Source organism: Acinonyx jubatus, chromosome E2 (assembly GCF_027475565.1).
Source record: "Acinonyx jubatus isolate Ajub_Pintada_27869175 chromosome E2, VMU_Ajub_asm_v1.0, whole genome shotgun sequence".
NCBI classification, from domain to species: domain Eukaryota; kingdom Metazoa; phylum Chordata; class Mammalia; order Carnivora; family Felidae; genus Acinonyx; species Acinonyx jubatus.
In genome coordinates, this window is record NC_069396.1 from 18,588,450 (window position 1) to 18,608,776 (window position 20,327).

The window sequence follows — 20,327 nt, forward strand, 5'->3', positions numbered from 1 at the left end:
TCAGAAACCAAGTGAACACATGGGACTCAGCTCCTAACATGTTGAGTGACTCAGTGAGAAGGGGACAGGCCCTTCAGCTTGTCTGTGTTCTAGATGGTGTGACACTCCGTGGGCGCTCAGGAAATGCTAAAGCTCACAAGGAAGCATAAGCCCCGCCTGCTCCAGCAGCACAGGATGAGGCCAGGCCAGGCTGCACCTCCCAGGTTTGCCACAAGGCTCCCTTCAGATGGTTTTAAAAGACTAGATCCTGGGGCGCCTGTGTGGTTCAGCGGGTTGAGCTTCCAACTTCGGCTCAGGTGATGATCTCGTGGTTTCATGAGTTTGAGCCCCACATCGGGCTCACTGCTCTCAGCCTGTCAGCGCAGAGCCCGCTTCAGAGCCTCTGTTCCCCTCATTCTGCTCCTCCCTTGTTTGCACTCTCCCAAAAACAAATGGTTAAAAAAACAAAAAAAAACCAGCTAGGTCCTGACCAAAGGCAAGAGGACTCAGGTGCTTGCTGGGCACCTTGCCGGGCAGCAGGAGAGGGTGGTACCAATCCAGGTGTGGAAAGAGAATATTTTACTCCAGTACTTGCTATTGGCTTAATAATGGGGAAGAGCAGACAGGTCAGAGAACTTCTGCATCAAAAGTTCTCTGGTGAGGACTAACCATGAGAATTGGCTTCTGTACTTTGTTTATATATAAATATAATGAAAATATATTTTTAATTTTTTTTAAATTTATTTTTGACAGACAAGTGTGCAAGCATGAGCTGGGGAGGGGCAGAGAGGGAGACACAGAATCTGAAGCAGGTTCCAGATTCCAAGGTGTCAGCACAGAGCCTGACGTGGGGCTCGAACTCATGAACTATGAGATCGTGACCTGGGCCAAAGTTGGACGCTTAACCGACTGAGACACCCAGGCGCCCCTGTATTTATTTTTAAATGTTTATTTTTGAGAGAGAGCAAGCAGGGCAGGGCAGAGAGGGAGACCGAGAATCTGAAGCAGAGGCTCTGAGATGTCAGCTCAGAGCCTGACGAGGGGCTCAAAACTCATCAACTGTGAGGTCACGACCTGAGCCAAAGTTGGAAGTTTAACCAACTGAGCCACCCAGGTGTCCCGATTTATATTTTAAGTATAAGGCTGTATGTATATAATGGACTCACACAGGATACATCATGGGCTATGCAATGAGGAATCACTTTTCAGCGTCTCTTCCATCAGAATGTGACATTTCTTGCCCCCTCCCCATCCCAAACATACTTTACACTTTCAATTTGTACACAATGAGAAAAAGCTATGCTGAAAATACAGATAAAGGCCTCACTGTTCTGCAGAGATTTTGTCATAAACACCAAGAAAGTTTACAAAACTCTATGGCCACTGGAACAATTCTGGAAGGAGGTACTCTGGCCCTCACGAGGGTTGGCCCATGGATGACAGAGACCCAATATTCTGACAACTTTCGACCCAAGGAACTGACTGCAAGGCTCAGAGTTTGAGGCCTCAGCTACCTGTTTTCCTGGGAGACGGGTCTATGTAGACAGTATGAGCAGCCAAAGGCCACACACATCTCAACTTTTGTTACTTCTCACTGAAAACCGCTAATTTCGGATTCTGGTTTAAAAGCCCTATAATTAGTGGCTGAAGATTTTACCTAAAATGGGTTTGCCAAAGCTATCTGCCCAGAAACGGCCAGCAGCATCAAGATGTTTCACTAATGCATCAACTTCCTATTCCAACTCCCTTTCCACCCTGTCTCTCCTGCAGTGCTTAACAAGCTACGCCATCTGAGTCTCTCTCCCTGCAGCCTGGTGACTAGACTACATGTGTCTCCCCCTCCTAAATTAGCCTCTCTAGAGCAAACTGGGCCCAGCTTCTGTTGTCCTGCACTTGGGCTCAAGTGAGCCCAGCCCTCAGTGAGCGGAGATCCAGAGTGCAGAACTTCCCATGAGCCCCTTCTCTAACATCTGTGGTTACCCCTGCTGTAGGAACCCACTCCTAAGGTGGACCATGGGGGCTGATAGCAGTCCATCCACACTTCACTACTCACACACACCTTTGGGGAGTTAAAACCTGTGACAGGATGCACTCGATCCAACCATTTACGAAGATCATCTCCTAAGTGCTAGGGAGGAAGTGGCCATCCTGTGGTACAGAGCTTGCCTCTGAAAGGTGACCAGGCCTGCACTGCCTGAGGCCATGAGTGTGGGCCCTCTGGGGCCCCCATCAGGCAGAGATCACACACGACGGAGTATCTGGAGCACTTGTTAATCCGTTATGATTTATTAGCTGTACAGCAGTAGGTCCTCCTCCCCAGCTTTCAACCCCATTACATATTTTATTACAGGTCTCATGTTGGCGTCCTAAAATAATGAAAAATATCACACAGTACAGCTAAGTACAAAATGCATCAACCTAGAGTTTGATAGCTAACTGATGGCTCTTTTAAAAGCAATACACAGAAGAAAAAAGTGTTTGAAATCAGCAAGACTGAGGCTCTCTAAAAAACACATTTTAAACATGTGACAGTTCATGTGCAAGAATCACTTTTTAGTTGGTTTTGTTTCACATTATTATTACTTTTTTTTTTTTTTTTTTTTTTTTGCAGATCCAAAGTTTAAATTACTGACCTAGTGAAATTTTCTGGCCCAGCTTTTAAGGGCTGCTGTGACCCACTCATAATCATCCTTCTGCTTGAACAGAGGAGTTATGAAACACAAAATTCAGCTACAAACAGAGCAAAGAAAATGTGGATGGGAAATCATAACTGAAAGTTAATTGTACAAGGTTCAAATGCTGGCTCCATGGGCTGGAAATCCGATCTTCCACGTGGGTGTCCATCACTAGCGGCAGTAGTCTGGGTGCCGTTCTGCTACATGATTGTGATCCAATTCCTCGTCAACATTTACACACTACAGAGTCTGTGGTGACTTAATTTGCAAGTAATTAAAATGCTGGGTTTTCTTACACTGCACTTCTTTTCAACCTCTTAATTAATGGAAAAGATTAAAATGTAAAAAAAGTTATTTACAAGCTTGACCATACCAGAAACTCTGCCAAGAAAGAGGCAAAGCCTTCAGGACAGAAACCGATCGCAGCATGCCGTACTACTGGTGTGCAGCTGGCTCCGAGCAAAGGGAGTCAGGAAGAAGCAGAAGCAAAAACCAGTTTAAAAGTGTAAGTCCTTCCCAAGTCTGCATTTACAATTAAAAACTCTCCTGGGAAGAAGACCTAGAACTCTGGGAAACCTGGTGGCCATTCTGGAGTGGTTTACCATAGCCAAGAGAGAGGGTTCAATGTCTCTGTTTCCGTCTAAGAAAACCAGTCAGGCATCAACACTGTCCTCAGCACTTCACAGTAAACCCTCAGGGACTCAGAACATTCCATGATTTGCTAACATCAAACAGCAAGTTCTAGTTAAATCACATTTTTCTAACATCATCCTTGAAGTTTTAGTTCTCAGTATGTTTGGTAAAATGGTGTAAAATGATGCTTTTCCCAAAGCCAAAAGAAGAAAGAGGGAGAAAAATTAAGATGCAGGCCGTTTAAACACAGCCCAGAGCAGTCCTGGCGATGAGCAACGCCCTGCCATCACCGGTCCATCATGCTGAGGATCATCTCAGGCGTGAGGTCTCCGTTGGGGGCGTCTGCGGCGGCTGGCTGGGCCTCCTCCTCCTCCCCTTCCACGGGCTCGGCGTCTGGCTCTTTTTTTACTTCAACTATAATGTTCTCAATTGCACCTGTATTCTGGTCTTCCACCTGGATGATGGCTGTTGCTGGCAAGAAAGAGCATGAACAAAACAAATGCTCCATTAAAGCCCCTGAGGATTGCAAGGGTCCTTTCAGACTTGACACTAAATGGATGTCAGCAATGCAGGAAAGCCTCAGTAAGAACACAGAGAAAACCAATTAAAAAAAAAAAAAAAACGCTCAATGACCTAAAATGTGGCCATTCAAAAATCCCCAATACTCTAGAAACCATCAGTGAACAAAAGGCAGACATTCATCTTTATAGGCCTCCCAAATTACATATTATAAGCCTTAGATTTCCTTTATATCATAAAGTTGAGCTTTACACCAATGCAAGATAGACAAAAGATGCAGACAGCACATGACGAAGAATACCTCACACTGTGTGATGCAGGACTGTGTTAGAGGCGACCCGCCTCTAGCGAGAACATGCCATTCCTGATTCTGAAGGTCTCCCACACCCAGGGCCCTCCACCAGTTTTTTCACTCAAGTATGTGTAGGCAAAGAGGTTCCCAGGACCTATAGTTAACCAACCTCACACTCTCCTGTGACAGACATCTATACATGGGGTTCAGGAAGTACGTTAAAAACAACTTCTTAAATCTTGCATTTGTTAAGGAAAAAAACCCCACCGGCTTTCAGGTATCCAGACAATGAGTAGAATAGAGACCTGAGTCCCCCAGAGCCTGCTGTCATGGGGGCAGTGTCCAATACAGGACTGCTGCCCACTGCCACCTGTGATGTGGGGTACAGGCTAAATACCTCTTCTGTGTCCGCTCTTAAATCAGAAGGCGAGCACTTGAATCCAAAGGTTGAATCCAAACATTGTTCTTCCTAAGAACAATCTCAGCACAGAAATTGCTTTATCCCTCCATCCTTTAAAATTTAGCTCTTTTATATTCACTGCCACATCAATTTTGCCAGCTGACTCTAACTGTGATGGTCTTGTAACCCCTACCACATTAGCAGTACCTATCTTGTACAGCACGAGTACCCTTCTACTCTGGACTTCTCACGGAAGAAGAGGCCTCTAGCATCTTCCTCAGGTGTTACCCAGTAAAAACTAAACAACTGCTTCCCGAGAGTTTGTTCAGGGTGTGACCTTAACTTGTTCTCATGGCTTAGTTCCTATCTTTCCCCAAAACAAGGACCCATCTGGCTCCTCCACATGCTGGGAGAGGATGCCAGCCTACTGAACTGAGACAAGTAACTTACGCTGGGTCTGTTTGGGCTGGTTGGTTCTGCCAGGGGGGCGTCCTCTCCGCTTCTTGGCAGGTGGTGGGGCTGGGGTCACAGGCTGAGGCTCTGGCTCGGGTTCAATTTCCACAGCAGGCTCCTCCTCATCCTCATTGTCATCCAGATCTGGCTCAGCATTTTCTTCTCACGAAATCAGGAATAACAGGTGGTGGGGCAAGAAGAAGTATGGTGGAAGAAAAATATGACACACACATATCACATATTCTGTTATGTCTAGTTACGTATTTATTTTAATAGAAATCCATGTAAAAATGCTTTTGCTAGAATTTTTGCTATCAACACTGACAGAGTAAACTGGTATTGTGGTAGAATTAATAAGCAAATCAGCTTGAAGACTACTATTCATACTTTATATGGACTGGATATTACTTTTTTCTTTTAGCTGTAGACATCAGAATATTGAGTTTCAAATTCTTAACAGGCAACTCCATCATATGCTAGATAGACAAAAAAAACAGTATTTAAGCTGAAAACATACGTTCCCTCTATTATACAAGGACAAAGCAGGACACCTAGCCTGAGACAGACCCTTGAAGATGTGCTCCTGCTTATCTCTGAGAGGAAGGTGTGTGTGTGTGTGTCAGAGAGCAAGACATAACTTTCTATTGCACTGTGACATCCTATTACTAGGATAAGCAGTGAAGAGTTCTTTTAGGACTATTATTGATGTTTTTTTTTTTTTTTAAAGCCAAGTTTTTGGACTTAATTCCCAGCTATGTCAGATTCAATGGGTCATTCTCAACTCTCTAATTTTCTCTCTGATGCCATGATCACATATAGGGAGACAGGACTATTGTAGAAAGAATACTGACAAGGAGCCCGATGATATGGCTTTGAATCCCACATATCTTACTAGGTGTATGTAAGGTGTCCCTTACTAGGGACAATTACCACAGTGAATCCCAGTTTCCTTGTATGATCTCTACACTTACTGCTGATTTGAGGATCAAAAGGACTGAACTAACAACACATATAATCATGCTTTATAACTTACACTTTCTAGCACAGACATAGCTCTTATTTACACCACAGATCACAGTTTTTAAATTCTCCATTATTCCATTCAGGCTTCATTACTTCATTTAATAAGAGGGGTTACCCTTATTTTATAGAAAAAGTGAAAAGCCAAGTGATTTGTAAGGCACGGGTGAACTGCAGCAGACAGAATTCACCTCTGGCCTCTGTCTGGGGCTGTCCTGCTGCCCCTCCCTGCTCACCACAGCACACAAAGCGCCTTCCCTGCCTTCCTCTCAGAAGCACAGGTTATACAGTCTTCCCCTGGGTCCAGACATTTAAATTTAGATATCAAAGACTAAATGCTTTATCTTCAGGACAAAATGCCTTATTTGTCAAATCCTAAGTGAAAATGTGAAGAATACATTGGTATGTGGCAGTGTGTCAAGAACAAGATGCTTCCCTGTTGAACTTATTCAAGCCCCCTATTGCCTAAGTTGGCATAATGCCTAGAAAACCAAACAAATTCAGTCAGAATTGGGGGAAAAAGCCACACAAAGAAGGTTAATAGGGTCAAAGGCTTACTGGCTTGGAGAGATTTTGGCAAAAAGCCTTGAAAATAGCAGTAGACTCTGCTGGTTAATCTCTGCAGGCAGAACTTCTGGGAGAGAACAAATATGACTGTGTGGCCTTGGTCAGCAAAGGGATGGAAGGCCCTGACTTTCGGGGGGGGGGGGGTGGATACAAAGACACTGGGTACAAGGCCCAGACCCAAACTGTGCTCTACAAGCCAGCAGTGCAGAAGCCAAAGGAGGAATGGCAGAAATCTACTGGGAACCATCAGTAAAATCTTTAGCTGAAAGATGCTCTGGTGAAACATAATTAGGGAGTGAGGCTGATGGTGCACATCACCAAGAAAACTAAGAGCCAACGTCTGTGGCAGGAGGAGGCTCTGTAACTAGAAGCACTTACAGACATCCTTGAGCTCAAGGTTACCCATGGATCTCTGGTGGCATTTGGAGCCTGTGACTTCCCCTGGCTTCTCCCAACAGTCCATTCATTCATTTCTTAGCCAAACAAAGGGGTCCCACAAAGATTCTCAGTAAAGAGTGGTGTGGGGTTTTTGTTTTTTCATGTTTATTAATTTGTAATTTTTTTTTTTAATGTTTATTTTATTTTTGAGAGAGAGAGACTGTGGGGGAAGAGGGGAGGGGCAGAGAGAAAGAGAGAGGGAGACAGAATCTGAATCAGGTTCCAGGCTCAGAGCTGTCAGCACAGAGCCCGATGCGGGGCTGGAACTCGGAAACGGTGAGATCGTGACCTAAGCCGAAGTCCGATGCCTAACCAACTAAGCCATCCAGGCGCCCCAATGTTTATTTATTTATTTTAGAGAGAGAGAGTGTGTGAGCAGAGGAGGGGAAGTGAGAGAGGGAAAGAGAGAATCGCCACACTGTCAGCGTAGAGCCCAATGCGGAGCTCAAACTCACAAACTGTTATAGCATGACCTGAGCCGAAATCAAGAGTTGGACATTCAACTGACTGAGCCATCCAGGTGCCCCAAGGGTGGTATGCTTTTATAAAGATTAAAGCAAACCAACATTTTTTGGTTTGTTTACTTAAAACCCAGTGATGAAGATAATGCTTAAAATAGATTTCTAGAAAAGACAGCAAAAAATAAATTACTCTTATGCTTACTGGATGAATAATCTCTCAGAAAAGTTCTAAATAGAAAAGTAAAGCCTTTATTAAAATATACAAAATACACAAATACTAAAAAGGACCTTGTTACAGATCTAAATATAAAAAATCAGTACTTTCATAAGCAAGTTTTAGATAAAATCAATAAAGTCACTGAAGTTCTCAAACATGTTCAACCTTCAAAAATTTCAATCCCTCCCCATTATTACTGAAGCTTCTCCCCCCCAAGTTTGTTTATTTTGAGAGCGCACGCATGTGCGTGCACACTGAGTGGGGAAGGGGCGGAGAGAGAATCCCAAGCAAGCAGGCTCTGCACTGTCAGTGTGGAGCCCGATGTGGAGTATGAACCCACAAACTGTGAGATCACAACCTGAGCCAAAACCAAAAGTCAGATGATTAACTGAGCCACCCAGCTGCCCCCGCTCCCCATTACTTCTAACAAGCATGCAAAAGACAAAATGAAGAGCCTTAGAAACACATAAGGCGCCATCTATAATCTTTCCAGTCCGATGGTGCTTCTGGGGTAGTGTATTCCCCAAAACAAAACCCCTTTACATACATCTTTTACCATAAAAAACTTAAATCTTTAGTCACAAATGTGCTTTCTCAACTACTTGGCCAGTAGTCCAAGTATCCACATTGAAAAAGCCTACCACCATGAAAAAGTGTGTACAATCAAATGTGACTCCTATGTTACCGACACTCTTGTTCTCCCTCCCTCTTCATGACTCTAGCACCTCAAAACCATACCAGAGCACCTGGATTTCATGACTAGAAAGGCAAAAACACCCCAGAAAGCATCAACGGTAGGAAAATAGGCAAAGTGTTACATTTTAAAATTCAGAGATTAAGGTAGGAAGAGAAAGGCTGACCTTCATGGATCTGATCAACACATCTCAAGGCTAGGCTGACACAGGCAGTCAAACCAGAAGTTGGTCAAGATGCTTAAGCAACCTTCTTCACGTCCATTAGATTCATTGCTCAAATCTAGACCAGCTTCCTAAATGTAAAAGTTATGAACATAGAAAAGAAACTCTGCTGGCCTTAGAATATTACTAATCTGAGTAAACTGAGTCAAGATATTAATTTTGCTTTGGCTTTAACTGAACATGTAACATATAAGACATTATCAAGCAATGGAATACCAGGAGAAAAAAAAAATGGCCCCAGAAACATACTAACTGCTGCTGTAAAAATATACACATTAGGGCGGCGCCTAGGTGGCTCAGTTGGTTAAGCGTCCGCTCTCGGTTTCAACTCAGGTCATGATCTCAAGTTTCATGGGATCAAGCCCCGCATCAGGCTCTGCGCTGACAGTGTGGAGTCTGTTTGGGATTTTCTCTCTCCTCTCTCTGCCCCTCCCCGGCTCTCTTTCCCTCAAAAACAAACAAACAAAACAAAAAAACAAAAACAAACAAAACAAAAAAAACCCCCACAAAAAACCATACACACATTAGGAAGACTAGAGGTTACAGAAATTAAGAGTGATTGGTCTATCTCTATATCCCAGCACATCCTACATAAATGTACTGGCAGCTGGGCACCAAAATCTGTGTAACTAAATCAAGAAACAAGGTACTCACCACTGTCAGAGGAGTCTTCTTTTTTAGAACGCATCTTTCTTTTTCTTCCACGTTTACTCTTCTTTGTTTCCCCTCCATTTTCCCCTTCTACGCCATCTGGACCAGCACAATTATCAGCATGTCTTGCCATGGTATTCTAACAAAAGAAATAAAACCTTCATTCATATTACTAAAAAAGTTGATATCAGAATTAGACGTTCTCTTATTTTAGCTTAATAAATAAAAATTTGGGGTAACCATATTAAGTCCAATGTTCTAGTATGTGTTAATAAGCACATTCTGAACATATTCTCCTCATTCAGGGGAAATGGCCTCCCTCTGGAGGGGGGAGACAGAGGGGGGAAAGGAAGGGAGCGAGAGGGAGACAAAGCAAAGTCCATCAGAAGAGGAGGCTGCATCCTCTGAACAGGGGCTCAGCAGCCTGCAGACAAGAGGAACATGGGAGATCAGACCAGCTCCCTGTCCTGTGCAGAATGGCTCTAAGGGAAGATCCAGGACAGATCTATTCACAGATACTGAGTTCCCCTTCAGCAGAAGGGTTCACACATGCACAGAGAACCTTGAGGTGGGGATGAGTGGCCCTTTCCAAATGATAAGGCATCCCTGTGCTTATAACAACCTCAGTGGAAAATCAAGAACATGGTATTAAGAACCACAACAAGGGAAATAAAGTTCTGACTCTTACCCGGCGTGTAAATGTTTTCCCACACTTAGAACAGACAAAGGCTGCAGGGACAAAGTTGGGGTCATGATAACGTTTGAAGTGCATGTCAAGGAGTTGCTTCTGGCGGAAGGTCTTGTCGCAGTGGCTGCAGGCATAAGGCTTCTCCCCGGTGTGGGTGCGCTTGTGCATGATCATGTGCCTCTCCTGAAAGAAGGTGGGGGGGGGGAGGGGAGGGAGGCCTCAGAGCCTGTCACAGGGCTGCTACACTAGCCACAACCTACATGCATGTGGTTGACAGGCCTTTCCCTCTGAAGGATCTAGGCTCAAAACTACCTGTCCAGGGGATAAAGTTGTCTCTACTGGGGTATAAAACTGCTTCCATCAATTCTAGTATAAATATGCTCCCCGCTCCTAGGCTGCTTGTCTTGATCTCCCCCAACCAATAGGCCCCAGGAACAGATTCTTCTCTTTTCTCAAGTCCTGGACTTAATTCCCTCAGTTCTGAGAAAGCAGCCAGTATTTGGCCTGAGGGGGAGGTAAGCTGTGACCGAATAAAACATCAGGTGGGGACTGAGATGATAAAATTGATGAGTGAAACCTGTGGTGACATTCCTCATACATCAGTCTGAAAATACCATCCTTAAAAAGAGCCACCATACAAGGAATATAAAAACCCTCTGATAAAACCTGACACTGACAGGGAATCAACTGCTTTCTAACTATGAAGGTCTCTACCTGTCTGCAAGCGTAATCACACTGATCACACTTAAAGCGCTTCTCGTTCTTGTGTGACTTCTGATGCTGGATGAGGGCATAGCGCTCATGAAACACAGCATCGCAGTATCGACATTTCTTGCCTTGCTCAATATAGGAATGCTGCTTTCGCAAGTGGACACCTGAAAACAAAACACAAAGCCCAGTCTAACTTGTGAAACCACAAACAACATTTTTTCTCCTTCTTTAAAATAATTACTCTGGCTGCTGTACTGAAAATGAATTAAAAGGAGAAGAGAGACAGGTGAGAGAAGATGGTGGCCTGGAAGGAGCAGGGAGAACTGATGAGAGACTCAGGAAGTGAAATCAACAGGATTTAGTGACCAAATACAGAGCAAGGAAGAAGGTAGGTGTCAGAGACGATCTCCAGGTTCCTGGCTTCGAAAATCAAGTAGGTGGTATAACCATTTGCTGAGACAAGGAACAGTGGAAAAGGGCTGAAGCCCTTTGTTTATTTTGGGGAAAGGGGGTTGGGGGGACTTTCAGACCTTCAGTTCTAGATATGTCAAATTTCAGATGCCAATGATATCCAAGTAAGGATAGGTATGGCAAGGGCTAGATAAGCCTAGCTCAAAGGAAAGATTCAGAGTATGAACTGGAGTTGTTAGGATTTGAGTTAGACCATGGGAGCTGATGAAATCACTAAGGCAAAAAGAATGAAAAAGAAGAGTTAGGGTCTTGCTTTAAGAAATCTATTAGGTTAAAAAAAAAAAATCTAATAGGTAAGGGGTGCCTGGGTGGCTCAGTTGGTTGAGCATCTGACTTTGGCTCAGGTCATGATCTCATGGTTCGTGGGTTCAAGCCCCACGTTGGGCTCTCTGCTGTCAGCGCAGAGCCTCGTTTGGATCTTCTGTCTCCCTCTCTTTTCCCCTCCTCTGCTGGTTCTCTCTCTCAAAACAAATGAATAAACTTAAAAAAAAAATCTAACAGGTAATGCTAGTGGGAGGAAAAGAGGTTAAAACAAGGGAAGGCTGAGAAGGAATAGAGAAGACAGATAACAAGCTATAGTGCTATTGAAGCCAAGGAACAAAGTGTTTTAAGGAGGATGGCACAGTCCACTATGAAGAACACTCTTAAGAGATCAAGAGACATGGGAAGTAGAATGCTCCCTGCATTCAGCAATGTGGTGTTCTTATTGATCTTAGGAAGAGTCACTTTACACAATAGGGTATAAGTCAGATGGGACGGAAATTAAGAGCTGAGGAAGGGAATACTGTGAGGGACAGAATTCTTTATGAGGGCTGGCAGAGAAAGAGACAAGAGTCAAACCTAAACACCCAAGTAACATAAAAAAATAAAATAAATGAACCAAAGATGACTCCTAGAGATCTACTGTACAGCGTAATTCCCATAGTTAAATTTTTTTAAAGACTGTATTTTTAAGTAATCTCTACACCTAACATGGGGCTCGAACTTAACAACCCTGAGATCAAGTTGCATACTCTACTGACTGAGCCCGCCAGGTGCCCTGAATTCCCAGTATATAATACTGCTATTACATATTAAACATTTTCTAAGAAGGAAAAAAAATTTTCTAAGAAGGTAGATCTTATTTAAGTGTTCTTATCACAAAAATTAAATAAAAAAAAGGAAGTTTCTGTGTACAAAAATTTCCAAATTTGGTTAAAAAAAATTTTTTTTAATGTTTATTTTTGAGACAGAGAGAGAGAAAGAGACAGAGCGTGAGTGGGGGAGGGTCAGAGAGAGAGGGAAATACAGACTCTGAAACAGGCTCCAGGCTCTGTGAGCTGTCAGCACAGAGCCTGATGTGGGGCTTGAACCCACAAACCAGTGAGATCATGACCTGAGCCAAAGTCGGTCACTTAACCGACTGAGCAACCCAGTCACCCCCAAATTATGTTTTTTTTTAATTATTTTTTTAATGTTTACTTATTTCTGAGACAGAGAGAGACAGAGCATGAGTGGGGGAGCGGCAGAGAGAGAGGGAGACACAGAATCAGAAGCAGGCTCCAGGCTCTGAGCTATCAGCACAGAGCCCGACACGGGGCTCGAACTCACAAACTGTGAGATCATGACCTGAGCCGAAGTCAGTCGCTCAACCAACTGAACCACCCAGGCGCCCCACCCCCAAATTATGTTCTAACAGGAAAAACTAGAGACTATAAAAAAAAAGTCAAACCTAGCGGGGGAAAACCTGTTCTTTTCCTTATTCAATGTTTATTTATTTATTTTGAGTGAGAGAGGATGTGAGCAGGGAAGGGGGCAAAGGAGAGAGGGAGAGAGAATCCCAAGCGGGCTTCAAAACGTGGGGCTCAATCCCATGACCACTGAGATCATGACTTGAGCCAAAATCAAGAGTCAGTAACTTAACCAACTGAACCACCCAGGCACCCTAAGACTTTTTCTTTTCTTTTAATCTTCAAAAAAAATTTTTTTTAATTTACTTATTTTGAGAGAGGGAGAGAGCGAGAATCCCAAGCAGGCTCCAGTCAGTGCAGAGCCCAACACAGGGCTTGAACTCATAAACCGTGAGATCATGACCTGAGTCGAAACCAAGAGTTGGATACCCAACCGAATGAGCCACCCAGGCACCCCCAATACTTTTTCTTTTTTTTTAAGACAGGAGAAATGTAAGCGTGTTTAGAGTTGAGGGGAAAGACAGGAAAGAAAGTGTGAAGATGAGGGTAAGGAGGTGGTACAGGATGGTATAAAAGATGCAAAGAAGACAAGACAGTAGGATCAAGACTAAGGCAAAGGACAGGCCACCAACAAGAGGAGTGATGCCAACTCTCTTGCAGCAAATGAGGAACGAGAAGATGAATGCAAACTGGCTTACAGATTTGATAACAGGAATTTGGGAGTTTCGATCCTTACTTTTTCAGGGCGTGAACCCATGAACTGTGAGATCCTGACCTGAGCCAAAATCAAGAGTTGGATGCTTAACCGATTGAGCCACCTAGGTGCCCTACAAAGTGATAAATTTTAATTATGGCATATTAGTGTGAAATCAGGCCTGCTTTGAAGAGGGAACACAAACTTCTTTGGAACTGGTTTTGGGAAATAACTATTATTTGACAGCTCCTAGGCAATTATGTAGGGCCTAAGGGGTATCATGCAAATATAAAACATCCAAGATATTTATTTATATCATAAAAGTGAATAATTTTAAAAAATTGAATAATCTAGGGGTGCCTGGGTAGCTCAGTCAGTGGAACTTCTGACTTCGGCTCAGATCATGATCTCACAGTTCCTGGGTTTGAGCCCCACGTTGGGCTCTGTGCTGACAGCTCAGAGCCTGAAGCCTACTTCAGATTCTGTGTCTCCCTCTCTCTCTGCCCCTCCCCAACTCATGCTGTCTTTCTCTCTCAAAAATAAACATTAAAATGTTTTTTGAATAATCCAGACAGTGGTCTAGTAGCTCACACACATTGCCATGAGATATTATTAATTTAGATTTTGGTTTCTGTACCGTAAGAATAGAAAAACTCACTCATTTATCAGAGGACAGTGTCTCTTAAATCTTTCCAACAAAGTCCTCTTAACAGCAGAGTAGGACGAACACATGACACATGGGTCTTATGTGGAGCCCAAAGTCCTCTGCTTCAAACCTGTGGTTTCATCTTAAAAATGAATGTTAGATGTTAAAAAAATTAAAAATCTTACAACTTGAAAAAATGTGCGCTAGTCTGCATTTTGCTTAATATGGTCATGTTAATATAAAAATGATTTAAGACACCAGCTAAATTATAGAACTTTACATAAAATCTTTGAGTAAAACCAATGTTGCAGAAAGATAGGGCATGTTTATGCTATGGCTCAGTATGCTCCTCATATGACCCAAGTACTTCTATGTTCCTCAGTAGAGCTAGAGGCTCTTAACAGCACTCAAGAGCAGCTTGCCATTATAAGCTGTGTAGTGTAGCAGCTCTGGTCAAGATACCTGTTGGAGCATCAAATTTATCACCTATAATACTAAAATACACATGCCTTGGTAACTTCATATGGTTGTTGTGAAGATCAAATGAGTTAAAAAGTAAAACAAAGCTGGGGCACCTGGGTGGCTCAGTCAGTTAAGCGTCCGACTTCGGCTCAGGTCGTGATCTCACAGTTCCTGGGTTAGAGCCCTGTGTTAGGCTCTATGCTAACAGTTGAGAGCCTGGAGCCTGCCTTGGACTCTGTGTCTCCCTCTGTCTCTGCCCCTCCCCCCACTCACACTTGGTCTCTCTCTCTCAAAAAGAAAAGTTAAAGTAAAAGATATTTTGTAAAGTATAGCATTTTACCTAAATATAAAAACATTTAGAAGAATAATATTCAAGGAGCAATACATCTACCATCAGCGCAGAGCTCGATGTGGGGCTCGAACTCCCAAACCATGAGATCACAACCTGAGCCGAAGTCAGATGCTTAACTAACTGAGCCATGCAGGAGCCCCAGCAATGGCTTTTATTAAGCGGCAGGCCATTCATATACACAAAGCTTATATGAATCAGAAAAGGAAGTTATTTATGATCTTCGTATTTTCACACATCCTCAAAAATAGTTTTCATTTACTTACCCAAATCACTTTTTCGGGCTATGACAGTGTCACAGTGGGGACAGTGAAATTTGGCCACATTTTCTGTGTGCTTCTGTAAAATGTGCATCTTCATGGTACCACTTTGGGTAAACCGAGCATGACAAATATAACATTCATAAGGCTTTTCCCCTTAAAAGGAAATACAGAATGAACAAATTAGATGAAATGAATATTACCATTTAATTGGAGGGTAATTCAGGAGGCAGTAAAGCTAAGCTACAGAGACTCTCTGGGTATTACCCAGAGGGCTCAGGCCCACTGCATGGCTTGCGCCTGTCTTGAGAGATGGAAAAGTCCTAAACTGCTGCCGCCACCCCTGCTCTGCCAGCCCTACCAGAGTCATTCACATGAGAAAGAGAGCAGTTCCTATGACAAGGCTTGCCTTTGGGGGGCAGGAGATGGAGGACAGGAGGACCTACAAGTTCTTTTCTTTTTCCTTCTTTACTTTCTAAATTATCTCTACACCCGATGTGGGGCTTGAACTCACAACCCCCGAGATCAAGAATCATGTGCTCTATCACCTGAGCCAGCCAGGCGCCCCTACAAGATTTTCTTTTTTAGAAAAAGATAGTACGGGGAAAACTGAATGAGCTCATTAGGGATTCGACCCAGACGACTCCTAATAGTGAAACTTTCCATTCTCCAATGTATATTCAGAGCAATGAATTCAGAAGATATTCCAGAAAAGCATCTGTTAATCCCATTACTTTCATGCTAGCTTCCATTCAGGTAAACAATAGGGGCGTGAGGTGGTTCACAGGGTCCCATGGAATCCACTGAAAAGCAGCTCATTAACACAACAAGGGAAGATGTCCTACCTGAATGGGTTCTCATGTGCCTCTTCAGCTTGTATGTGTCCCTGCTGGCATAACTGCACAAGCTGCATTGGAATGGACGCTCTCCAGTATGAGAGCGAATGTGACGTTTTAATTTGCTGACCTGAAACACGAGAGCAATCAAACTTCTTACTTCTGTTAACATTGATTGTAATGTGAGTGCTGTGGGTTAGGCACAAAAGCTTAGCTTTTGGGCACTGAAGCTCACAATACAGAAAAAGTCTAAAATATAATATTTCTTCCTCATTACTTGTAACCTTTGTTTCTCAAATCCTTATCATAGTCCAAAGGAAGAGGGTAAACAAATGGTTGGGGCACAGATGAGTCAAGATTGGTTATTATGTAACTATTTAAGCTGGGGGACAGATTCATGGGGGGTGTATTACCCTATTTTATCTATTTCTATATATGTTTCCACTTTTGAAATTTTCCTTAATAGTTTATTTAAGGAACTTAAATAAATAATATATGCTTATTTACAGGTAATTTCCTTCCAGATACAGAGGTATCAGATTTTTTTTGTTCAGTTTATCCCTAAATGATTTTATTGCTATTAGAATGTAAACCTGTTTCCTACTATCGATCGTATAAAGTTACTGACTTCTGTGTATTTGTCTTATATCTGGCCATCCAAATGGACTCTGTTTTAAGTTTTTCAGCTAATATTCTTGGATGTTCTATGTAAGCAAATATGTCTGCCACAAATACCATTTTTTGTTTTTCCATTTATAATTCATTTCTTATTTAGCTAGGATTTCCAATACAATTTTGATACAGTAATGGTAAGAGATGTCTTGTTCCAAATTTTAATGGGAATACTCCCAAAGTTTCAGAGTTAACTAGGATGGATTGACTACAGGTTTCTGGTATACACTCCTTATAGTAAAGCCATTTTCTTCTACTCTTAACTTGCTAGGACTTTAAATGGTAATAAATAATGAATTTTAGTTTTTCAGTCATCTATAGAAATGATCATATGGTTTTCTTTAACCTCTCAATATAGCACAATCCAGTAATTTCTTCATGTTCAACTATCCTGGCATTTTAGATATAGTCTATCTCATAATCACTTATTTTCATAATATATTACTAAATTTGGTTAATAATTTTACTTAGTAATTTTAATTTTTCTGTGAGAAAAAGATACCCTTTTGTTTTTGGTAGCATTCTTACTCAGTTTTGGTAACAGTATAACCTCAAATAGTAAAGGAGATAAAATTTTCTATTTTTAAATACTCTAGGTACAGTTATTTATTTCTTTGATGTTTGGTAGAACGTATCTGTTAATAACATGTGGAACTAGTGCTTTTTTTAAAAAATGGGTAAATCTTTCACACTCATGACAGTTTTTTTGTTTTTGGTGCCAGGGAAAGGGAGTGGGAGTGTTAATAATCTGGTAAGATTTTCCATCTCATCTTAAGTCAGTTTGGTTAGTTTTTATCCTTATACTAGAATCATGGTCTTAAGACAGGAACCAACAAGGAGCTGAACACTTACTTCTACACTGGCGTAATCGCACATGGAACACTTAAATGGCTTCTCATGGGTGTGTTTATAACGACGATGCCGCACCAATTCTCCACTAGTCACAAAGGCCATGTCACAGTCTGGGCACTTGTGAGGACGAGTACCTAGGGAAAGTAATTTATAAAAGGAAGACAAGATCAAGGGCACAATTAATGACAGTTCAACATGTGACACAAAACTGCATGATGCTGAACTCTGGTCATCTCAACAATCTTGTACCAGCCTGAGAGTAGCTCCAAAAGCTATGGGAGGGCCTGGTCGACTTTCTAACAGTAACCCCAGAATACTGGAAACATGTGCCAAACATTTAGTTTCTCTTAATTACCCATGTGAGTGATTCTTTTGAATACAAATTCTTTTTTATCCCTAGTTTATAAATTCTGATCACTATGGATCAAAAGTTAATAAAAACACAAGTCTGCTTCAACTCTTGGTGTAAAAAAAAAAAAAAATACAGAACATCTTTTAAACTTCAATGCTGTGGGGAGCCAGGGTGGCTCGGTCAGTTGAGTGTCTGACTTTGGCTCAGGTCATGATCTCATGGTTAGTGAGTTTGAGCCCCGCGTCATGCTCTGTGCTGACAGCTTGGATTCTGTGTCTCCATCTCTCTCTGTCCCACCCCCTCTTGTGCTCGGTCCCTCAAAAATAAACATTAGAAAATTAAATAAATAAACTTCAATGTTCTGTCAAGTACAGGCCACAGAATTAATAGTTACTTGACCCAAGCAAGATTCCTTTGCATATCAAATCTTACTATATTGTGACTATACACAGGGCCAAAGGGCTGTGCATATTGATACTTTTTTCTTAAAAAACAAAATACCTCACATATGTAATAGCTTGTTTTCTATATAAATTTGTTTTGACAAATCTAGAAATTTATCAAAGGCTTTAAAAAGCAGTACTGCCTTTTATGTGATTTAAATAGATCATTTATTTATTTTTTAGAAGGCTCTATGCCCAACATGGGGCTTGAACTCACAACCCAGGACCAAGAGTAACATGCTCTACTGACTGAGCCAGCCTGACACCCCTGAACAGATCACTTTCCAACAACCAATGTCTAATACTATGTGATCTGAATGTCAATTCGTAGAATATTTAAACATTTTTACAAACTAATAAATACATTTTTTTCTCTTTTCCTTTTACTGAAGGAAACTTACATTTCTTAATTTTTTAATGTTTATTTTTGAGAGAGAGAGAGAGAGAGAGAGAGAGAGAGGGAGGGAGGGAGGGAGGGAGAGAGAGAAGGCATGTGTGCACATGAGCCGGGGGGGGGGGGGGGAAATCCCAAGCAGGCTCCACGCTGTCAGCACAGAGCCTGACATGGGACTTGACCACATGAACTGTAAGATCATGATCTGAGCTGAAGTCAAGTTAGATGCTTAACTGACTGAGCCACCGAGGTGCCCCTTACTTTTTTTTTTTTTAAGGAAGACTCTTACTGTTTTTAATATGTTCTCACATAGTAGACCCATAACATAACTGAATGATTACTTTAATGGATCTTTTCTAGTCACTTTATATTCTAAATATAGCATTGGAAATATGCCCAGGTAATAATGACAATAAAGAGATAAGCTGACAGCAGAAAACAGTGCTGTTTTCATAAACCACTACTCAAAAACTAGGAACCATTTGTAATTATGCACTGCAGGTAAGGGGTGACAACAAGGTAACCCCAAACACCAAAACTAAAGGAAGACTTCCCCTGAGAGTGGTATTAAGAAGAATTACAATGCAAAGAATAGGACTACCCACCTGCAGAAATGATTCTGAGATTGAGAGAACCCACAAGAGGAAGTGTGATTAAAGTATGACAGTAATGAAAAATTCCAAGAAATTCCAATGAATGTTCACGTGCTCAGTTTGCTTCTTTAGTACCACTAAGGATGTAGGAGTGAAGGATAGAGTTCTCGCTATGAAAAATATAGTCTGGCAGCACAGATAGGTAAGTAAAACAACAATTAATGAGAGAAGGAAAGCAGGATCCATTTCTCTTAGGACAAAGTGAATTGAAAACCAAGAATTTCTAATGTTTACCTAGTACTATCTAGGGGACAGAAAGAGGCCTGCTACTGGTAGACACAGCATGGCAATTAGGGAAGAAGTAGACACTGCTGTGCAACAGAGATTTTCATTGAGTTGCACCACCTGGCTGCTTATGTCCCTATGCTCAGGGTCCATGCTCACCAAGTCACCTGTCAATTGCTACATCATCTCAATATAGGTAAGAGTGTCCCCTAGAAAGCAATACAACTGCATCCAGAAAATGAAAAGGTGTATTCCTCACTGTAAACTGATTTTCTGATATGCATCTGACCGCTGAGGGTTTGATTAGTATGAATTAGTGCTGCTAAATTAGCTCTGAGCACCAGACAGACCACACTTATTTTCAAAGCTGAGGACTAGACCATGACACACACAGTCTACATCAAGCATTCCCATTTTAGGAGGTCCTATTATGAGGCCATATACTTTTATCTAGTCATACGCACTTTCGTAGTGTCTTCAAACTACTAAATACATCATATCATCAAGTGTCTGAGTAGAAAGCAGGGACAGTGAAAAGTGACCAGGTCATATTAGCAAAACATATACTAATGCACAGCATACTGCTTACAGGGCAAACTCAACTTGATCATGCTCAACAAACAACCAGTACATCAATCAAAAACAAGAGCCATATTTGGTGGAGAATCTGGAGAGGAAATCTACTCTGCATGAAGAACCGTGTGAGAGAAGTTTCTATTAGCACTTG

The 20,327-nt window shown here is 42.0% G+C and overlaps 1 protein-coding gene and 1 non-coding gene across 5 annotated transcripts in view; one reads left to right on the top strand and one right to left on the bottom strand.

Moving 5' to 3' along the window:
- Positions 1 to 2,552: 2,552 nt before the first annotated feature.
- Positions 2,553 to 20,327, bottom strand: part of CTCF (CCCTC-binding factor) — a 46,599-nt gene continuing 28,824 nt past the window's right edge. For 2 of the 4 annotated variants that reach the window (XM_027076002.2, XM_027076001.2), the window contains 8 exons: positions 17,534 to 17,667; positions 16,019 to 16,139; positions 15,180 to 15,329; positions 10,625 to 10,785; positions 9,911 to 10,093; positions 9,226 to 9,361; positions 4,949 to 5,110; positions 2,553 to 3,758 (listed from right to left, as the gene is read on the bottom strand). In XM_027076002.2, the coding sequence (XP_026931803.1) occupies positions 3,574 to 3,758; positions 4,949 to 5,110; positions 9,226 to 9,361; positions 9,911 to 10,093; positions 10,625 to 10,785; positions 15,180 to 15,329; positions 16,019 to 16,139; positions 17,534 to 17,667 (1,232 nt within the window). In that variant the 3' untranslated portion in view covers positions 2,553 to 3,573. Of the gene's footprint in view, positions 3,759 to 4,948; positions 5,111 to 5,133; positions 8,643 to 9,225; positions 9,362 to 9,910; positions 10,094 to 10,624; positions 10,786 to 15,179; positions 15,330 to 16,018; positions 16,140 to 17,533; positions 17,668 to 20,327 lie in introns of those variants that run through there. The other 2 variants (XM_027076003.2, XM_053210580.1) reach the window with 2 other exon arrangements.
- Positions 11,395 to 11,479, top strand: TRNAQ-UUG (transfer RNA glutamine (anticodon UUG)). The gene has a single exon. It is a non-coding gene; the product is annotated as a tRNA-Gln (tRNA).